Genomic DNA, 22,838 nt, shown 5'->3' on the forward strand with positions numbered 1-22,838 from the left:
CAGAACACTGTGATGTAAATCACAGCAAGATTCTTTTTGACCCACCTCCTAGAGAAATGGAAATAAAAACAAAAATAAACAAATGGGACCTAATGAAACTTAAAAGCTTTTGCACAGCAAAGGAAACCATAAACAAGACGAAAAGACAACTCTCAGAATGGGAGAAAATATTTGCAAATGAATCATCAGACAAAGGATTAATCTCCAAAATTTACAAGCAGCTCATGCAGCTCAATATCAAAAAAACAAACAACCCAATCCAAAAATGGGCAGAAGACCTAAATAGACATTTCTCAAAGAAGATATACAGATTGCCAACAAACACATGAAAGGATGCTCAACATCAATAATCATTAGAGAAATGCACATCAAAACTACAATGCGGTATCACCTGACACCAGTCAGAATGGCCATCATCAAAAACTCTACAAACAATAAATGCTGGAGAGGGTGTGGAGAAAAGGGAACCCTCTTGCACTGTTGGTGGGAATGTAAATTGATGCAGCTACTATGGAGAACAGTATGGAGATTCCTTAAAAAACTAAAAGTAGAACTACCATATGACCCAGCAATCCCACTACTGGGCATATATCCTGAGAAAACCATAATTAAAATTTCCTCATGTACCACAATGTTCTTTGCAGCTCTGTTTACAATAGCCAGGACATGGAAGCAACCTAAGTGTCCATCAGCAGATGAATGTATAAAGAAGATGTGGCACATATATACAATGGAATATTTCTCAGCCTTAAGAAGAAATGAAATTGAGTTATTTTTAGTGAGGTGGATGGACCTAGAGTCTGTCATACAGAGTTAAGTAAGTCAGAAAGAGAAGAATAAATATCGTATGCTAACCCATATATATGGAATCTAAAAAAAGAAAATTGGTTCTGAAGAACCTAGGCCCAAGACAGGAATAAAGACGCAGACGTAGAGAATGGCCTTGAGGACATGGGGAGGGGGAAGGGTAAGGTGGTATGAAGTGAGAGTGTGGCACGGACTTATATATATTACCAAATGTAAAATAGATAGCTAGTGGGAAGCAGCCGCGTAGCACAGGGAGATCAGCTCGGTGCTTTGTGACCACCTAGAGGGGTGGGATAGGGAGGGTGGGAGGCAGATGCCAGGGGGAGGAGATATGGGGATATATTCATATGTATAGCTGATTCACTTTGTTATAAAGCAGAAACTAACACACCATTGTAAAGCAATTATACTCCAATAAAGATGTTTAAAAAGAAACAGAAAAGAGTACACAGAAGAAAATTAAAAACACAATTTCATATTCCAGGCGTAATTCCTTCCTGTATTTTGATGTATATTCTTTTTTTTCTTTGTTGTATTAAGTAAGTTGTTCAATTTTAGTATGTTTCCAAATAGATTTTGCTCTCATTTCGAAGGTAAAACCTAATCTAGATTTTGTCTTTCCTTGAAAACAGAACACCCGGTTTTCTTTTGTAAGCTATAATTATAGATCTTGTGGTCCCCTTCAGCTTCAAATTCAAACCATAAATATGTAAAATGTTATACATCGTGGAACTCATGAGAACAACCTCACCAAATCCTTATTGTCCCTCGAGTACTAACTCAGAGATGATTTATTTTACATCGTAAATAGCTTGAAGGGAATAAAGTTCCACTTAATAAAATAAAAGTCAAGTAAATTTTTTTTTCTAAAGAAAGGTGAAAGGTACATTAGCTCACAGAATATTTGTGTGCAAATGGCCTAAGATAAAAAGGTTCAGATTATTAAAGACTAAATTGTTTGTTTCATCATAAAACAGAGTTAACCACCGTGGTCTACACTAATGAAGGGGAAGAGAGACATAGATAATCTGAAACAGCACGTGATACAAGACTATTAAAAAATGCTTTCAGTGGAATAGGTTTTTGTTAATGTGATTTTTGCCTGTTTTTCAACATTGATATCAGTATTACCTGCTGATAAAAGTTTCCCTGAGCTGGCATAATGTGCATTTCTTGATATGCATCACTGGGTGTCAGAAGGGCATAGACAGGATTTCTGAGCAAGGCTGGAATTAAAGTTTTCTTATGGCCTCCGTCCAAATGCATATCAAGTTTTAGATTAATCTGCTTCCATTGTGTGGTATGCCTTCCTCCCGGAAGCTGAATCTCTCTCACATTGTTAATTCAATCAGCAGAGGGCAGGGTGCACAGAGTGGTAGCTTGGATTTCCTTCTAATCAGTAGGCACCAGAGTGTTTGCTGATGCTTCTGTCTCTAAATCACTTTAGTTCTACACTTTTCATTCTTCCCATTTCTGTTCTTTGGGGCTGAGATTGGTAGATTTTTTTCTCTTTAATTCCACACATTTGATTGAAGCTTCTTTGTCATGACTAGGAAACTTGGGTGTAGGAGAGCCATGATGGTCATGAGCAAGAGGTTGGAGTAAGATGTATATCTTTCCTTCGGGCTGTAGCTACCAGAGGGAAACCATTATCTGCTTTGTTGGTGTCATAACTACTGTGTTTTCCCCTTTTCCCTGATTCAAAATTAATTCTTGGTCTCCAGTATGTAAAGCTGCCAAAGCCGACCTGGTGTTTATGGTGGATGGATCCTGGAGTATTGGTGATGAAAATTTCAATAAGATCATTAACTTCCTGTATAGCACTGTTGGAGCTCTGGACAAGATAGGTGCAGATGGAACTCAAGTAAGGCTGATAGATCAATCATTAATTCATTCTATGCATGAAAAAATTATTCCAAGCTCTTATTATGGCTACTTGTCAGGGAATATGGGTAAAGAACTATCCTGATTGGATCCAACCCTAAATGAGAGTATAGACAAGTCTGAGTTTAGAAGCAGCTTACTGGTGTGTGACAGAGCTTGAGAAGAGGCTAATCCTTAAAAGCGCTTGAGTTCAGCAAACTAAGACAGGTTAGAATGACCATGTCAGCAGATGTGTCTTCTATATACTAGGATAGAGTATCTCTCTAAAGGAACATCCAATGTTTTCTTTGCCCTCGAGGATGTTAAAATCTTGAAAGAGAGAGGTCATCATCACAAATTACTACAGAACAAGTAGAACATAGAAAACTAATTTATTCATTCACCAAATATTTATTGAGAACTTATTTTGGTTAGGTACAGTACTGTCATAATGGGTATGACAGACATGTCCCTAATTTCATGTTGCTCATATTCTTTTTTTTTTTTTAAATCTCAAGACGATAGTATATTTTGTTTATTTATTTATTTATTTATTTTTGGCTGAGTTGGGTCTTTGTTGCTGTGCGCGGGCTTTCTCTAGTTGCGTCGAGCGGGGGCTACTCTTTGTTGTGGTGCGCGGGCTTCTCATTGCAGTGGCTTCTCTTGTTGTGGAGTACCGGCTCTAGGCATGCGGGCTTCAGTAGTTGAGGCACGGGGGCTCAGTAGTTGTGGCTCACAGGCTCTAGAGCACAGGCTCAGTAGTTGTGGCGCACGGGCTCCGCGTCATGTGGGATCTTCCTGGACCAGGGCTCGAACCTGTGTCCCCTGCATTGGCAGGCGGATTCTTAACCACTGCACCACCAGGGAAGCCCGCTCATATTCTTAAAGGTAGGGAGAGGAGGAGGATGAGAGACAGATACAAATTGGCAAACAAATAAATTCACAAGGTAGGGATGCGAGCTTTCGACCTGAGATTTAAATTTACCAAAGTTTGTTTTAAGCTGAGTGATCCACAGAGTCTTCTTTGAGGAGGTGGCGTCTGAACTGAGATGTGAATGATGCTGAGAAGATTTGAAAGTAGAATTTCCAGACAGGGAAAGTAGTAAGTGCAGAGGGCCTAAGTCAAGAATGAGTTTTGAGGCTTCAGGTGCTAAAACTTGGGGCTGGAATATAATGGAGGAGCATGTGGGGGGGCTGGGGGGAGAAGAAGAGGTGGAAGAAGTAGACAGAGCTAGATCACCTTGAGTCTTATGACCCACTGAAGAAGTTGGGTATCATCCTAAATACACTGGGAAGCCACTGGGAAGTTTTAAGGAGAGAAGATCTGATATGCTTTTTTTTTTTTTTTTTTTTTTTTTTTTTGCGGTACGCGGGCCTCTCACTGTTGTGGCCTCTCCCGTTGCGGAGCACAGGCTCCGGACGCGCAGGCTCAGCGGCCATGGCTCACGGGCCCAGCCGCTCCGCGGCATGTGGGATCTTCCCAGACCAGGGCACGAACCCGTGTCTCCTGCATCGGCAGGCAGACTCTCAACCACTGCGCCACCAGGGAAGCCCCTGATATGCTTTTTAAAAATGATCATTCTGACTGCTTTGTGGAGTGTGAGTACTAATAAAGGTGAGAGTGGAAGTGGAGAGACCACCTGGGATGCTGGTGTCATGGTCCAACACAGAGATGATGGAGGCCTGGGCTAGGGTGGTAGCAGTGAGATGCACTAAAGTGAACAGATTGAAAATATGTCTTGGAAGAATGGCCGAGAAAACTTGGATGTAAGGGGAACCAGAAGAGAAGAATAGATAAAATGCTCAGGCATTTCAGGGAGGGCGAAATTTGTTTTGAATAGAGGTTTCCTAAAGATGATGACATTTGCAATAGACCTTGATAGGCTGGTAGAAATTGAAGGCTCACAAAGCCAAAAAGAAGCCCTTTCATAATTCTGAAAAACAAACAAAAAATATAATAAATTTAAAATGTCCCCAAAGTTGCACAGGAATAGAAGCAAATTGTAGGAAATGAAGCCAGGATGGTTTATACTGCAGTGATTCAGAACACAGATTTTAAAGTAGAATTACCTGGCTTCAGCTGTTGGTTCTGCCAGTGGCTACTCTGGTAATCTTGGGTACATTACTTGGCTTTCTATCCCTCAGTTTCCTGATCTGTAAAATGGTAGAATAGTAGTAATTATTTCATAGGTTTGTTTCATAAAGAAATCCTTGGAAATAGTCCAACTTCAATTGTTTCTCTGAACTTTGTCAAGTTAGAAGATCTAGGCTGCCATTTTCCCATCTGTCAAATGAGATGGCAAAAGGTCTTCATGCTTTAGGGAGAGATTTTTAAAATAAAGTACTTCCTGAAAAGTACTTTGTTAAGACGTCGTCAGATTTGGTATGTAACTTGTATGGTTTAAACCAAGGAAATTGTGGACTGGGTTAAAAAAGAAATTAAAACTGTAGTTGTAGGACTTCCTGGTGGTGCAGTGGTTAAGAATCCACCTGCCAATGCAGGGGACACGGGTTTGAGCCCTGGTCTGGGAAGATCCCACATATCACAGAGCAACTAAGCCTGTGTGCCACAACTACTGAGCCTGCGCTCTAGAGCCCTCAAGCCACAACAACTGAAGCCCACGTGCCTAGAGCCCATGCTCCGCAATAAGAGAAGCCACTGCAGTGAGAAGCCCACACACCATAACAAAGAGAAGCCCCCACTCACCGCAACTAGAGAAAGCCTGCATGCAGCAACAAAGACCCAACACAGCCAAAAATTAAAAATATAAATAAATTAATTAATTTAAAAAAAACTGTAGTTGTAATCATTCTATAGTGTGTGCTCTCTGGCAGAGAGGAAGTCTACAATATACATAAAAATGAACACACCTTCTCTCTCTAGGTTGCAATGGTCCAGTTCACTGATGACCCCAGGACAGAATTTAAACTTAACTCTTACAAAACCAAAGAGACTGTTCTTGATGCAATTAAACATATCTCGTACAAAGGAGGAAATACAAAAACAGGTAAGACCACAAGAAGCCCAGGTAAGACCCGAAATAATTATTACTAATTACTGAAATGACTTCTTTTTGAAGCATAGTAATATAGATTTTTTTAAAAATAGGTTTTTCATTGACTTAAGAACTTCATTCCCACTCTTCCATCTCTAGCAAGGGAGGAAATGAAATTGAATTGTTGCCTTCCTTTGTTTCAGGAAAAGCAATTAAGCATGTCCGAGATAGCTTGTTTACTGCAGAGTCAGGAACCAGAAGAGGCATCCCGAAGGTCATCGTGGTTATAACTGATGGAAGATCACAAGACGATGTGAGCAAAATCTCCAGGGAGATGCAATCAGATGGTAAGTTTTACACAGATAAGCAACAGTGGCTACCAATAATACCGTTAGCCTTGTTTTCTGTATAGACATTTATAGGCTACATCAGCATGACTAAAGTGTTTCTAAATCTTTCTTAATATTAACTGGACAATGTGATTTTTAAAAGTTTCCAGGTTACAAACCTATGATTTTGCTGTATTTTCTCCAGTACTTTTGTTACATACAGGATGCCCTATATAAGCAACTCCATCAATTAAGTGCACTATAGGACTTCCTTGGCGATCCATTTGTTTAAGATTCCATGCTTCCACTGCAGGGGGCACAGGTTTGATCCCTGTCATGCTGTGTGGTCAAAAAGAAAAAAAAGGAAAAGAAAGAAAATTAAGTGCAATACTATGAAAAGGACCAGGGGAGGGAAACTGATCACAGAAACTCCTCAGCCTCAGCCTCCTCACTTGTAAAATGGAGAACACAAAATGTGAAGATTGCATTCTATAAGATCTGTATGAGCAAAGACTAGCTTAGTATGTATTTGCCAAGCATTGAACTGTGACCCACCTCAGGCTTCTAAGCCTGTAATATCTCAGTTTCTACTTCTGAAAATGAAACAAAACAAAACCAAAAAAACCCAAAACTTTTTTTGTTTCAATTGCACTTTTTCCCATAAATACTAAAATCATTATTAAAAATATGCAAAAATAAAGATGTTACTCAAATGGTAACTATTTTGTCTCAAACACTGACTCTCTTAAGCTTCTTTAAAGTGGAAACTTTCGGGGCTTCCCTGGTGGCGCAGTGGTTGAGAGTCTGCCTGCCGATGCAGGGGACACAGGTTCGTGCCCCTGTTGGGGAAGATCCCACATGCCACAGAGCGGCTGGGCCCGTGAGCCGTGGCCACTGAGCCTGCGCATCCGGAGCCTGTGCTCCGCAATGGGAGAGGCCACAACAGTGAGAGGCCCGCGTACTGTGAAAAAAAATAAATAAATAAAGTGGAAACTTTCTTTAGAGGATGATGGGTTAATTATCATAGAGTAAATTATGTGCATGCAGAATTCTGAAGAACTGTAAAGAGTGAATTATCCACCCCCACTGGCCCTCCTAAATAAACATGTTTTAAATATTTGGACGTGTCTCATATTGCATTATTTGTGTTTGCTGCGATTTAAAGTCATCAGAAATCTGTTCCCCTTTTACCACAGGCTACAGCATTTTTGCAGTCGGCGTGGCTGATGCAGATTACTCAGAGTTGGTTAGCATTGGCAGTAAGCCCAGCGCCCGGCATGTCTTCTTTGTGGATGACTTTGACGCCTTTAAGAAAATTGAAGATGAATTGATTACTTTTGTCTGTGAAACCGCGTCAGCAAGTTAGTTCTTTGGAATTTGCACTTACATTGCTTAAATGCTGAGATATTTATACCAGTTAAATAATGAGTACCATCCTGATCCGAAGGGAGAAAATTGACTTGGAGAAGCTATTTGTTATGCAGACATTAAGTTTTGTGGTTTCAAGCATATGGGAAGTAAACCTTACCTCTCCTTGGTTCAGGGTTTTAGGTTGATAAAGACTTTCCCTAAAAAGACGAGGGTCTGTATTTAAAAGCAACTCTCTTAAACAGCTATAGCAGATAGTTTTCAAAAATGTGTTAAGCCTGCTCATCAGGGTAACACATTAGAAGTGGGACTTCTCCCAAGACATGCTATCAAGTGACCACCATCGATTTTAATGGACCCAGGAGAGGAGAAGGAAGTTGGGACCCTTTGGTTTTAAAACAAAAAGTGAGAGTGTTTCAGTCTTTACAAATCCACAGAAAGCTGTAGCCACATGTGGTGTGGATTCCCTCCACAACTGACTTCCGTCAAGATTGTTAGCTTCCTGTTCTCAGGACAAGGAAAGAATATGTTTGGAAAATATCTGAATTAGGGTTTTATCTTGTTTGTTTTGTCTTCCAGCCTGCCCACTGGTGCATAAGGATGACATTGATCTTGCAGGTATGCAGTTTCGCAAATTTTCCAAATACAAATATATTAAATAACTCCCATTTTGGGTCCAGATTTTTTCATCCTTAATAGACTAATTTTGAAATTTAAAATCCTAAAGTGCCTGTTTATTCTTTTTCTCTATCCCTGTTTTTTTTCTTTTTCTTTCTTTCTTTCTTTTTTTTTTTTTTAAGGATTTAAGATGATGGAAATGTTTGGTTTGGTTGAAAAGGAATTTTCATCGGTGGAAGGGGTTTCTATGGAGCCTGGTACCTTCAATGTGTATCCTTGTTATCAACTTCATAAAGATGCCCTGGTTTCCCAGCCAACCAAGTATGTTTCCATTGCAAGATACTAAAGTCAATTATTGTTTATTATATCGCACTGTGGAAATGATATCAACTAGAAATATGCTGTAATAATTCCCAGCAGGATTTTCCATGATGGATAGAGCAGATGATGTTTAGATTTCTTTAAAAATGTTAGACCTACACATAATGCTGCTTGAACTTTCATATTTGTTCATCTCAGCAAAATATAAAGATAGTTAGTACTTACATAGCACTACCACAGACCAGGCATTGTTCTAAATGCTAGTAACTCACTCAAACCTCCCAATAACTCTATGAAGTAGAGTCATTTATTATCTTGGTTTTATAAATAACAAAACTAAAGCATAAAGAAGCTAAATGACTTGAGTGAGATCACATATTTTGTTGAAGACCATGCTGGGATTTGCACCTGCAGATCCCAGAATCCACACCCTGAACCATTTTAAGATAGTGCCATGAATTCAGATGGTTTTTATCCTGGAGAAGTCACAACAGCAACTCCATATAGTTGATGTAAAAATCACATTATTGGGGGGACCTTCAAGATAGTGGAGGAGTAAGACAAGGAGATCACCTTCCTCCCCACAAATACATCAGAAATACATTTACCTGTGGAACAACTCCTGCAGGACACCTACTGAATGCTGCAGAAGACCTCAGACTTCCCAAAAAGCAAGAAAATCCCCATGTACCTGGGAAGTGCAAAAGAAAAAAGAAAAAACAGACACAAAAGAGTAGGGATGGGACCTGCCCCTCTGGGAGGCAGCTGTGAAGGAGGAAAAATTTCCACACACTAGGAAGCCCCTTCACTGGTGGAGACGGGAGGTGGGTGGCGGGGAAGCTTTGGAGCCACGGAGGAGAGCACGGCAACAGGGGTGCAAGGGGCAAAGCGGAGAGATTCCCGCACAGAGGATCTGTGCCGACCATCACTTACCAGCCTGAGAAGCTTGTCTGCTCACCCGCCGGGGTGGGCGGGGCTGGGAGCTGAGGCTTGGGCTTCAGTCGGAGCGCAGGGAGAGGACTGGGGTTGGCTGTGTGAACACAGCTTGAAGGGGGCTAGTGCGCCACAGCTAGCCAGGAGGGCATCTGGGAAAAAGTCTGGACCTGCCAAAGAGGCAAGAGACCATTGTTTCAGGGTGTGCGAGGGGAGGGGTTTCAGAGCACTGCCTAAACGAGCTCCAGAGATGGGCACGAGCTGGGGTTATCAGCGCGGACAACAGAGCTGGGCATGAAATGCTAAAGCTGCTGCTGCCACCACCAAGAATCCTGTGTGCGAGCACAGGTCACTATCCACAGCTCTCCTCCTGGGAGCCTGTGCAGCCCGCCACTGCCGGTCCCGTGATCCAGGGACAACTTCCCCGGGATAACACACAGCCCGCCTCAGGCTTTTGCAACGTTACACTGGCCTGTGCCACCGCAGGCTTGCCCCACATTCTGTACCCCTCCCAACCCTGGCCTGAGTGAGCCAGAGCCCCCTAATCAGCCGCTGTTTTACCCCCTCCTGTCTGTGTGGGAACAGATGCCCTCAGATGACCTACATGCAGAGGTGGGTCCAAATCCAAAGCTGAACCCCAGGAGCTATGCAAACAAAGAAGAGAAAGGGAAATCTCTCCCAGCAGCCTCAGGAGCAGTGGATTAAATCCCCACAGTCAACTTAATGTACCCTGCATCTCTGGAACACCTGAATAGACAACAAATCATCCCAAAATTGAGGCAGTAGACATTGGGAGCAACTGTAGACTTGGGGTTTGCTGTCTGCGGCTGATTTGTTTCTGATTTCTAGGTTTATCTTAGTATAGTTTTTAGCGCTTGTTATCATTGGTGGATTTGTTTATTGGTTTGGTTGCCCTCTTCTTTTTAAATTATTATTATTATTTTTGATTTATTATTATTTTTTCTTTCTCTTTTTCTCCCTTTTCTTCTGAGCTTTGTGGCTGACAGGGTCTTGGTGCTCTGGCCTGGTGTCAGGCCTGAGCCTATGAGGTGGGAGAGCCGAGTTCAGGACATTAGACCATCAGAGAGCCCCTGGCCCCATGTAATATCAATCGGCGCGAGCTCTCCCAGAGATCTCTGTCTTAACGCTAAGACCCAGCTCCACTCAACGACCAGCAAGCTTCAGTGCTGGATGCCCCATGCCAATCAACAAGCAAGACAGGAACACAACCCCACACATTAGCAGAGAGGCTGCCTAAAATCATAGTAAGGTTTTACTATGTGAGTTTTGTTTACCCCAAAACACACCACCAGACGAGGTCCTGCCTCCCAGAAAGACAAGATCCAGCCCCACCCACCAGGACACAGGCACCAGTCCCCTCCATCAGGAAGCCTACACTAGCCACTGAACAAACCTCACCCACTGGGGCAGACATCAAAAAAATGGGAACTATGAACCTGCAGCCTGCGAAAAGGATCCCAAACACAGTAAGTTAAACATAATGAGAAGACAAAGAAATATTCAGCAGATGAAGAAGCAAAGTAGAAACCCACCAGATGAAATAACTGAAGAGGAAATAGACAGTCTACCTGAAAAAGAATTCAGAATAATAATAGTAAAGATGATCCAAAATCTTGGAAATAGAAGGGAGAAAATAGATGAAACATTTAACAAGGGCCTAGAAGAACTAAAAGAGAAAAACAGTGATGAACAATACAAAAAATGAAATTAAAAATTCTCTAGAAGGAATCTATAGCAGAATAACTGAGGCAAAAAAACAGATAAGTGACCTGGAAGGTAAAATAGTGGAAATAACTACCGCAGAGCAGAATAAAGAAAAAAAAATGAAAAGAATTGAGGACAGTCTCTGAGACCTCTGGGACAAAATTAAACGCACCAACATTCAAATTATATGAGTCCCAGAAGAAGAAGAGAAAAAGAAAGGGGTTGAGAATATATTTGAAGAGATTACAGTTGAAAACTTCCCTAATATGGGAAAGGAAATAGTCAATCAAGTCCAGGAAGCACAGAGAGTCCCATACAGGATAAAGCCAAGGAGAAACATGCCAAGACACATATTAATCAAACTATCAAAAATTAAATACAAAGAAAAAATATTAAAAGCAGCAAGGGAAAATCAAGTAACACACAAGGGAATCCCCATAAGGTTAACAGCTGACCTTTCGGCAGAAAGTCTGCAAGCCAGAAGGGAGTGGCAGGATATGTTTAAAGTGATGAAAGGGAAAAACCTACAACCAAGATTACTCTACCGAGCAAGGATCTCATTCAGATTTGACGGAGAAATTAAAACCTTTACAGACAAGCAAAAGCTAAGAGAATTCACCACCACCAAAACAGCTTTACAACAAATGCTAAAGGAACTTCTCTAAGTGGGAAACACAAGAGAAGGAAAAGACCTACAATAACAAATCCAAAACAATTAAGAAAATGGTAATAGGAACGTACATATTGATAATTACCCTAAACGTAAATGGATTAAATGCTCAACCAAAGGACATGGACTGGCTGAATGGATACAAAAACTATACCTATATATATGCTGCCTACAAGAGACCCACTTCTGACCTAGGGACACATACAGACTGAAAGTGAAGGGACAGAAAAAGATATTCCATGCAAATAGATCAAAAGAAAGCTGGAGTAGCAATTCTTATATCAGACAAAATAGACTTTAAAATAAAGGCTATTACAAGAGACAAAGAAGGACAATACGTAATAATCAAGGGATCAATCCAAGACGAAGATAAAACAATTGTAAATATTTATGCACCCGACCTAGGAACCCCTCAATACCTAAGGCAAAGGCTAACAGCCATAAAAGGGGAAATTGACAGTAATGCAATAATAGTAGGGGACTTAAACACCTCATTTTCACCAATGGACAGATCATCCAAAATGAAAATAAATAAGAAAACAAAAGCATTAAATGATACATAAAACAAGATGGACTTAACTGTTATTTATAGGACATTCCATCCCAAAACAACAAGAAAGAATACACTTTCTTCTCAAGTGCCATGGAACATTCTCCATGATACATCATATCTTGGCTCACAAATCAAGCCTTGGTAACTTTAAGAAAATTGAAATAGTATCAAGTATCTTTTCCAACAACAACGCTATAAGACTAGATATCAATAACAGGAAAAAAAACTGTAAAAAATACAAACACATGGAGGCTAATCAATAGGCTACTAAATAACCAAGAGATTGATGAAGAAATCAAAGAGGAAATCAAAAAATACCTAGACAAAGGACAGTGAAAACACGATGAACCAAAACCTATGGGATGCAGCAAAAACAGTTCTAAGAGGGAAGTTTATAGCAATACAATCCTACCTCAAGGAACAAGAAACATGAAACATCTCAAATAAACAACCTAACCTTACATGTAAAGCAATTAGAGAAAGGAGAACAGAAAAACCCTAAAGTTAGCAGAAGTAAAGAAATCATAAAGATCAGATTAGAAATAAATGAAAAATAAATGAAGGAAATGATAGCAAAGATCAATAAAACTAAAAGCTGGTTCTTTGAGAAGATAAACAAAATTGATAACCATTAGCCAGACTCATCAAGAAAAAAAAGCAGAAAACTCAAATCAACGGAATTAGAAAAGGAAAAGGAGAAGAAACAACTGACATTGCAGAAATACAAAGGAGCATGAGAGATTACTACAAGCAACTATATGCCAATAAACTGGACAACCTGGAAAAAATGGACAAATTCTCAGAAAAGCACAACCTTCCGAGACTGAACTAGGAAGAAATAGTAAATATGAACAGACCAATCACAAGCACTGAAATTGAAACTGTGATTAAAAGTCTTCCAACAAACAAAAGCCCAGGACCAGATAGCTTCACAGGCGAATTCTATCAAACATTTACAGAAGACCTAACACTTATCCTTCTCAAATTCTTCCAAATATATAGCAGAGGGAGGAACACTCCCAAACTCATTCTACGAGGCCACCATCACCCTAGTACCAAAACCAGACAAAGATTTCATAAAAAAAAACTACAGGCCAATATCACTGATGAACACAGATGCAAAAATCCTCAACAAAATATTAGCAAACAGAATCCAACAGCACATTAAAAGGATCATACACCATGATCATGTGGGGTTTATCCCAGGAATGCAAGGGTTCTTCAGTATATGCAAATCAATCAATGTGATACATCATATTAACAAATTGAAGGATAAAACCCATATGATAATCTCAATGGATGCAGAAAAAGCTTTTGACCAAATTCAACACCCATTTAGGATAAAAACTCTCCAGAAAGTAGGCATAGAGAGAACCTACCTCAATATAATAAAGGCCATATATGACAAACCCACAGCCAACATCATTCTCAATGGTGAAAAACTGAAACCATTTCCTCTAAGATTAGGAACAAGACAAGGTTGCCCACTCTCACCGCTATTATTCAGCATAGTTTTGGAAGTTTTAACCAAAGCAATCAGAGAAGAAAAAGAAATAAAAGGAATCCACATCGGAAAAGAAGAAGTAAAAGTGTCACTGTGCGCAGATGACATGATACTACAGAGTATCCTAAAGATGCCACCAGAAAACTACTAGAGCTAATAAATGAATTTGGTAGAGTAGCAGAATACAAAATTAATGCACAGAAATCTCTTGCATTCCTATACAGTAATGATGAAAAATCTGAAAGAGAAATTAAGGAAACACTCCCATTTACCACTGCAACAAAAAGAATAAAATACTTAGGAGTAAACCTACCTAAGGAGACAAAAACTTGTATGCAGAAAACTATAAGACAGGGATTAAAGAAATTAAAGATGATACAAACAGATGGAGAGATATACCATGTTCTTGGATTGGAAGAATCAACATTGTGAAAATAACTATACTACCCACAGCTATCTACAGATTCAATGCAATCCCTATCAAACTACCAATGGCATTTTCCACAGAACTAGAACAAAAAATTTCACAGTTTGTATGAAAACACAGAAGACCCCGAATAGCCAAAGCAATCTTGAGGAAGAAAAACAGAGCTGGAGGAATCAGGTGACCTGACTTCAGAGTATACTAAAAAACTACAGTAATCAAGACAGTATGGTACTGGGTAAAAACAGAAATACAGATCAATGGAACAGGATAGAAAGGCCAGAGATAAACCCACACACATATGGTTACCTTATCTTTGATAAAGGAGGCAAGAATATACAATGGAGAAAAGACAGCCTCTTCAGTAAGTGGTACTCAGAAAACTGGACAACTACATGTAAAACAATGAAGTTAGAAGACTCCCTAACACCATACACAAAAATAAACTCACAGTGGATTAAAGACCTAAATATAAGACCGAACACTGTAAAACTCTTAGAGGAAAACATAGGCAGAACACTATGATGTAAATCACAGCAAGATCCTTTTTGACCCACCTCCTAGAGAAATGGAAATAAAAACAAAAATAAACAAATGGGACCTAATGAAACTTAAAAGCTTTTGCACAGCAAAGGAAACCATAAACAAGACCAAAAGACAACCCTCAGAATGGGAGAAAATATTTGCAAATGAATCATCAGACAAAGGATTAATCTCCAAAATTTACAAGCAGCTCATGCAGCTCAATATCAAAAAAACAAACAACCCAATCCAAAAATGGGCAGAAGACCTAAATAGACATTTCTCAAAGAAGATATACAGATTGCCAACAAACACATGAAAGGATCCTCAACATCAATAATCATTAGAGAAATGCACATCAAAACTACAATGCGGTATCACCTGACACCAGTCAGAATGGCCATCATCAAAAACTCTACAAACAATAAATGCTGGAGAGGGTGTGGAGAAGAGGGAACCCTCCTGCACTGTTCGTGGGAATGTAAATTGATACAGCCACTATGGAGAACAGTATGGAGGTTCCTTTAAAACTAAAAATAGAAGTACTGTATGACCCAGCAATCCCACTACTGGGCATATATCCTGAGAAACCATAATTCAAAAAGAGTCATGTACCACAATATTCACTGCGGCACTATTTACAATAGCCAGGACATGGAAGCAACCAATTTGTTTGTCAACAGATGAATGGATAAAGAAGATGTGGCACATATGTACAATGGAATATTACTCAGCCATAAAAAGAAACGACATTGAGTTATTTGTAATGAGGTGGATGGACCTAGAGTCTGTCATACAGAGTGAAGTTAGAAAGAGAAAAACAAATACCGTATGCTAACACATATATATGGAATCTAAAGGAAAAAAAAGAAGTTCTGATGAACCTAACACAGGACAGGAATAAAGACGCAGATGTAGAGAATGGGCTTGTAGACACGGGGAGGGGGAAGGGTAAGCTTGGATGAAGTGAGAGATTGGCATGGACATATATACACTACCAAATGTTAAATAGACAGCTAGTGGGAAGCAGCTCCATAGCACAGGGGGATCAGCTCGGTGCTCTGTGACCACCTAGAGGGGTGGGGTAGGGAGGGTGGAGGGAGACTCAAGAGAGAGAGGCTATGGTGATATATGTATACATATAGCTGACTTGCTTTGTTATACAGCAGAAATTAATGCAACATTGTAAAGCAATTATATTCCCATTAAGGTGTTAAAAAATTAATTATCTAGTTATTCTACAGTCTATGATGCACCTAGGGATTCCTGGCGCTATTTCAACAGTTCTGAAATCTCCAGAGGTACTTGAAATTACAAATTAGGAGTTCCTGGTTTAAGGGGTTATCTCTCAAGATGTCACCTGCAACTTTACATTCCAAATATTCATTTTTTTGTCTCAAAATGCCTTCAGTATTTTAATGTGAAACTTTTTCTGTGCCCATGTTTTGATATAGTGTGCACATATGCATGAAAAGGTGGAGGAGATCATTTTCGAGTATTAAATTAATCTGTCCAATTTGTAATCAAGTTGCATTTCTAACTTCTTCCAAAATACTGTTTATTGAATTCAAGCTAATTACAGTACTATCTGTAGTTTTAGATAAATCCAACATCTGACGTTACCTTTCGACAGGTTTTTTTACACTGTCTAGTGATGACTATTAAAATGGATATTTGAAAATCATTCCTGGAGGCCTAGACAAAAATGAGAATTGCCGAAGGAAAATCTTCTACCACTCCACTGAAATTGTTCATCCGGCCAGCAATGCCCTCACCCCCGACCTTGCTAAATCCATTCATTTGTTGTTCCCAGCCTTTATCTCACTCGACCTGTCACCAGCATTTTATACAGTTGGTTATATCTTCCTCCTGGATTTACTCTCCTCCTTGGGCCTCTGGGATACACACTGCTTCTAGTTTCTGTCTACATTAGGGGCTGTACCTTTTCAGTGCTGGCTCTTCTTTTCTCCTCCACCTCTTCATGTTGGAGGGACCAGGACTTGCTCAGAACCTCCTTGTTTTCTCTGTCTGTCCCTTCTTCCCAGTGATCTTTTCAGTATCGTAGTGTTGAACCCCATCTATATGCCAAGGACTCCTAAATTTTATACTTCCAGTCCAGATCTACTTCCCCAAATTTAGACCTACATATTTAATTGCTTACTAGATATCTCTACTTGGATGTCTCATAGGCATCTCATACTTTATAGGTTCAATACCACATCCCTGATCTTACCTCCAGAACCAGCTTCCCCTATGACCTTTTTCATCTTAATGTTAACTACATTTAACGAGTTTCTTAGGCAAAGAAGCTGGACTCCTCTGTTTGTCTTATGCCCCACATCAATCCACCAAGGAATCCTAATTGTCTCTTCCTTCTCACTGCCTCTATTGTCATCACCCTGATATGAGGTACCATCATCTATTCCCTACATCATTACAGCAGCCTCCTAACTGGTCTTCCTGCTGCTACCCTTGCCTTCTTGGAGTCTGTTCTCCAAGTAGCTGTCAGATGTTTTTTTTTTTTTTTTATGTATAAATCAGATCATGTCACTCCAAAATCTGCCAGTGATTCCTCATTCCCCTTGGCATAAAAGTCAAAGCTCTTGATTGGCCAAAGAGCCCTACATTATCTGGGTAGCTATTACCCCTTTGACTTTACCTCTTGTTTCTTTTAGTCCGTTCTCAAAATATACGAGGCACACCCCACTTTAGTATCCTTGCACTGGCTGGATGTCTTCATCTCCTATGAGTTTTTCTTCAAGTGTGACCTTCTCAGTGAACCTTTGCTCAAATGCAGTCTTCTCAATGAACCTTCTAAGTGAAGCCAATGCTGATGACTTTAACTAAAATGGCAAAATAATGCATTCTAGCATTCCCAGTCCCCATTATGCTGCTTTTTGTTGTTGTTTTTGATAGCACTTATTACCTTCTGATAAACTGTATAATTCACCCTGCTCAAATTCAAGTGCTCATACAAAGGTTCCTTGCCAGTTTGATTCACCGATGTATCTTAATGCGTATTACCATGTCTGGTACATCATAGGCACTCAACAACTATTGAATGAATGAATACATACCTATTTAGTGTATGCAAATCAAACATTCACTTTTACATTTATGCTAAATTCCAACCTGTTCACCAATCTGTCAATTTGATTAATAAATATTATGGGTCTCCTATATATCTAAAAGCCTGTATCTGTTGTTTGAGGAAAAAATTTTAAAGTACGTAAGTGATCCAGTTAACTGTTAGAGAGGTAAGATGGTGTAGCAGGTTGGGTTCCCCAGGAAGCAGATCCGAAGGTGGAGATCAGTGTGTGGGGAGTCGATGAGGCTGTGCTCTTCTGGAAGGGAACAGAGGGAAGCAGGGTAGAGGGCAAAGGAGAGAAGTCAAGCTATGAAGCAGTTTCAGTAGAAGCCTCAGTTGACCCCCACACAGCAGTTCTTAGAATGGAGTTATCTCCTTTGGAATGAGAGGCTCTGGTCCTTATATTACTTCAAAGACTAGTCATTAAAAAGAGGCACCATAATAAAGTTGGCATGACCTTGGGAGAGGCACCCCTCATCTGCTGAGGCCATTCCCGAGGGAACTGGTATCAGAGAGCTGTCTGCAGACGTCACTCCCAGAAGCAGGATTAGTCGATTCTCAGTTCTTAAAGGTGGATTTAGATGGTACATCAGGGCACATAGCACAGACAGGAATGCAACTAACTGCAACATGTGGTAGAAAGTGACAATGTCTTAAGTTTTATAAAAGGGCTGTAGATAAACATTATTTATAATACTAAAACTTGAAACTACTTAAATGTTTAATAAGATAAATTATGGAATAGCCAAACAAGAGAAGGTTGTGCGGATATTAAATATCATGCCCTTAAAAATATTTAAGGAATGTGAAATATGTAGTAAATGGTGCTAAGAAAAGAAAGGGGCAAAATTATATAAATTGGACAAATGCTTACAGACGTTCTTTAAAGGCTGGAGGGAAATGCACAGCACCAAAAGAGTGATCACTTCTGAATGGGGTAATGGTGATCTGTTATTTTCTTCTTTTCTGTTTTTTCACATCTTGTATAATGAAAGTGTATTTGCTTTTATAACCATATAGATAACTTCTTAAAGAGGGATACAATAAAATATACTATTTTCTTTCTATTTTCAGATATTTACATCCAGAAGGATTGCCCTCTGACTATACAATCAGTTTTCTATTCCGGATTCTTCCTGATACTCCAGAGGAGCCATTTGCTCTTTGGGAGATTTTAAATAAAAATTCTGACCCATTGGTTGGAGTCATTTTAGATAGTAAGTATATTTATTTATAAAACATTTGCACACACATGTATGAGTAACGTATGTGGCCTGTCATGTTGCCTGGTTTGTGTGTATTGTAGAGTAACTCACTTATTTTAAGCTATTTGTAAATACTAATGATGAACTATGTGATAGTTGATTCATTCATTTATCTACTCATTCTTTCAACAAATATTCATCGAGTTCCTACCATTTGCCAACACCAGGCTCTGGGATTCAGTAGTGAGCAAGGTGAGACATGCCGACTGCAGGAAGAGCATGCAACTTGATGCAGAAGAGGATCAGTGCGAGGGGTGGAATCAGAAGTCATTTTTCCTATATGGATAGGATAAGTGTAAGATGCCTCTCTTGGGTTCCTGGGCCCAATTCCAACATGTGTGTTGGGCGTGGCGGGTGGAGGAGAGGCTCCCACACAACACCAAGCGATTCTTGGACACCAGCAGAGTATCTGAGAATTCAACTCCAGTCTGACACTATGTACCAGAGGTAGCATCAGATTCCACAGGTTGAGGGCTTGTTCCTATACGACTGCCCTCCTCCCCCTCCATTTCAGCCACCAGTGGCAAGCTCAGGCTGCTACCAGCTACACATTGGAGGTTCCAATGACCCGCTCCAGCTCAGGATGTCAACTGAAAGTCCAGAGTTTTACCTGTACTTCTGACCCACAGTCTAAATCAGAGGTTCCCACAACTTCCTCCTCGGGTTCAATTAATTTGCTAGAGTGGCTCACAGAACTCAGAGAAGCATTTTGCATACTAGATTACCAGTCTATCATGAAAGGATATAACTTAGGAGAAAGGCATGGGGAAGGAGGGCGGGAGCTTCCATGCCCTCTCCACCTGCACCACTGTCCCGGCACCTCCATATGTTTACCAACCTGGAAATTCTCTGAACTCCATCCTTTTGGGTTTTCATGGATGCTTCATTACATAGGAATGATTGATAAACTCACTGGCCATTGGCAATTGAACTCAGTCTCCACCCCCTCTCCCCTCCATAGAAGTTGGAGGGGGTAGGGGGACTGAAAGTTCTAACCCTCTCGTCACATGACTGGTTCTCCAGGCAACCAGCCCTTATCCTTAGGTTACCTAAGGGCTTTCCAAAAGCCACTGTATTAACATAACAAAAGGCACATTTTTTTGTTCTGACCACAGGAAATTCCAACGGTTTTAGGGGCTGTGAGGCAGGAACCCTAGACAAAGACCAAGTATATATGAGAAATATATTTTGGTCATCTGAATAACAAATATATATTTCTTTTAAGTCACAATGTTGCAATGCCTCTTTCATATCCTAGAAAAGAATGTCAGATTGGCAGCGGCATATTCTGGGAAGAATTCTGGGGCGGAGATATAAAATTGAAAGTTGCATATGTGAGATCATCTAGAGAGTTAGTCCAGAAAGAAAAGAGAATAGTTGTGAATGAGAAATTCCATTGTTTGGAGATTGGAAAGTTGAGGAGGAAACAATAAAGGAAAGTTCTTAACCTTTACTCTTGGATGTCACAAATGATTATCACTTAAGAGAATTATCAAGTTTTTGGTTAATGTCCCTGAGTTTTCTAAATATATTTTTAGTTTAGGATCCCAGTCAATCTGGGAATGAAAATTTGGTGGTTATTGTTAGGTATTAACTCGAACATTTGGATAAGAAAAGTATTTTAAGCTGTTTCCAACTAGTATTTGTTAAAGGACATTTCAGTACATGGAAATAAATCAACAACTAAACATTGTGAAAGCATTTTGTATTGATTTTGAAACTAAGGGAAAGCTGTAGATTAAAAAGGTGTAAATTGCTAACTCTATATCCAACCAGGACTCGAAAACAAAGAAGTCTCTTGAAATGATTAATACTACTTGCTCCTATAGAAAGCAGAATGAAAAATTTAATTGTAACCGGGGAATGAATTAGTGAGAAAAATGTTCCTCTCTTTTTGTAATAAAATATTCCTTGTAACATGAAGTACTCAAGAATAGGAAGGTTTTTTTTTTTTTTAACTTGTTTGTTCATAATAAAAGACATGCTGAAATATCACTATTTTGGGGCAGTGTAAGTTACATGTCCTGGGAAAACTGGTTGTTTCAGTGGTTAAATAAGGCAAAGAATCTGGTTTTTATTTCTTAAGATTTTGTTACCGAATTAAGTTGTATGAACCCTGCTCAGGGCCTAGCCTGGCCCATGCTCTCTGCCTTGGAGGGGGAGGGTTCTTTTTCCTTTCCGTTTTAAGTAAGTGAATAGCAAAACCGAAGCCGAGATTGACACAGCACAAGCTTTATTCAGTGGCTAAAGAAAGGAAAAGTGGAAACTAAGTTCACAGATCAACTTCTCACCCACCTGAAGAGAGAGATTTAAATTTTTTTTTAACATCTTTATTGGAGTATAATTGCTTTACAATGGTGTGTTAGTTTTTGCTTTATAACAAAGTGAATCCGTTATACATATACATATATCACCATATCTCCTCCCTCTTGCGTCTCCCTCCCTCCCACCCTATCCCACCCCTCCAGGTGGTCACAAAGCACTGAGCTGATCTCCCTGTGTTATGCGGCTGCTTCCCACTAGCTATCTATTTTACATTTGGTAGTGTATATATTTTCATGTCACTCTCACTTCATCTCAGCGTACCCTTCCCCCTCCCCGTGTCCTCAAGTCCATTCTTTACGTCGTCTGCGTCTTTATTCCTGTCCTGCCCTTAGGTTCTTCAGAACCACTTTTTTTTTTTTTTTTTTAGATTCCATATATATGTGTTAGGATACGGTATTTGTTTTTCTCTTTCTGACTTACTTCATTCTGTATGACAGACTCTAGGTCCATCCACCTCACTACAAATAACTCAATTTCGTTTCTTTTTATGGCTGAGTAATATTCCATTGTATATATGTGCCACATCTTCGTTATCCATTTGTCTGTCGATGGCCGCTTAGGTTGCTTCCGTGTCCTGGCTATTGTAAATAGTGATGCAATGAACATTGTGGTACACGGCTCTTTTTGAATTATGGTTTTCTTAGGGTATATGCCCAGTAGTGGGATTGCTGGGTCATATGGTAGTTCTATTTTTAGTTTTTTAAGGAACCTCCATACTGTTCTCCATAGTGGCTGTATCAATTTACATTCCTGCCAACAGTGCAAGAGGGTTCCCTTTTCTCCACACCCTCTCCAGCATTTATTGTTTGTAGATTTTTTGATGATAGCCATTCTGATTGATGTGAGGTGATTCAATTTTAAAAAGTAAAGACAAAGAGAGGAGGAGGAGTGAGGCTGATGCTGGGGAAGCATATGCATTAGTCTATCAGGGAAGGGGCAGGGCTTTTTCCAAGAGGCTGTGTGCTACCTCCTTTTTATCCTTTTTTAGTCCTTAATGGCTGCCAGTAAGTAGGTGTAGGTAACATGCTGAAGTAGTAAATCACCGTATAACGGGACTCAAGGTCTGTTGGAGGTCAGATTCATCATCATCTTGGTCCCAGCTGGTTCCATCTGTTTTTTTGTGTTTTTTGTACCTTCCTTTCTTACCTCTGGACTTTTTTTTTTTTTTTTTTTTGGTGGTACGCGGGCCTCTCACTGTCGTGGCCTCTCCCGTTGCGGAGCACAGGCTCTGGATGCGCAGGCTCAGCGGCCATGGATCACGGGCCCAGCCGCTCCGCAGCATGTGGGATCTTCCCGGACTGGGGCACGAACCCGTGTCCCCTGCATCGGCAGGCGGACTCTCAACCACTGCGCCACCAGGGAAGCCCACCTCTGGACCTTTTAACTTAAAAATTTATGTTCACTCCTGCTAAAGATGGGGGGTTGGCAGCTTTTGAGCACAGGCATTCCTGCCAAAGGTGCGGGTTAGACGGTTGATGGGTTTTGAACAAAGATCTGGAGCAGCTCTGGCAACAATTTGACTAACTT

The 22,838-nt window shown here is 40.1% G+C and overlaps 1 protein-coding gene across 9 annotated transcripts in view; it reads left to right on the top strand.

Annotated features, from left to right (window-relative positions):
• The window catches only part of COL14A1 (collagen type XIV alpha 1 chain), a 267,475-nt gene that overhangs the window by 168,675 nt on the left and 75,962 nt on the right, over positions 1–22,838 (top strand). For 8 of the 9 annotated variants that reach the window (XM_059995120.1, XM_059995114.1, XM_059995119.1 and 5 more), the window contains 7 exons: positions 2,532–2,671; positions 5,555–5,678; positions 5,870–6,013; positions 7,192–7,356; positions 7,943–7,981; positions 8,164–8,302; positions 18,796–18,938. In XM_059995120.1, coding sequence (XP_059851103.1) covers positions 2,532–2,671; positions 5,555–5,678; positions 5,870–6,013; positions 7,192–7,356; positions 7,943–7,981; positions 8,164–8,302; positions 18,796–18,938 — 894 coding nt within the window. Of the gene's footprint in view, positions 1–2,531; positions 2,672–5,554; positions 5,679–5,869; positions 6,014–7,191; positions 7,357–7,942; positions 7,982–8,163; positions 8,303–18,795; positions 18,939–19,153; positions 19,201–22,838 lie in introns of those variants that run through there. The other variant, XM_059995123.1, reaches the window with a different exon arrangement.

The sequence above is a fragment of the Delphinus delphis genome, chromosome 17 (assembly GCF_949987515.2).
Source record: "Delphinus delphis chromosome 17, mDelDel1.2, whole genome shotgun sequence".
In the NCBI taxonomy this organism is placed as follows: domain Eukaryota; kingdom Metazoa; phylum Chordata; class Mammalia; order Artiodactyla; family Delphinidae; genus Delphinus; species Delphinus delphis.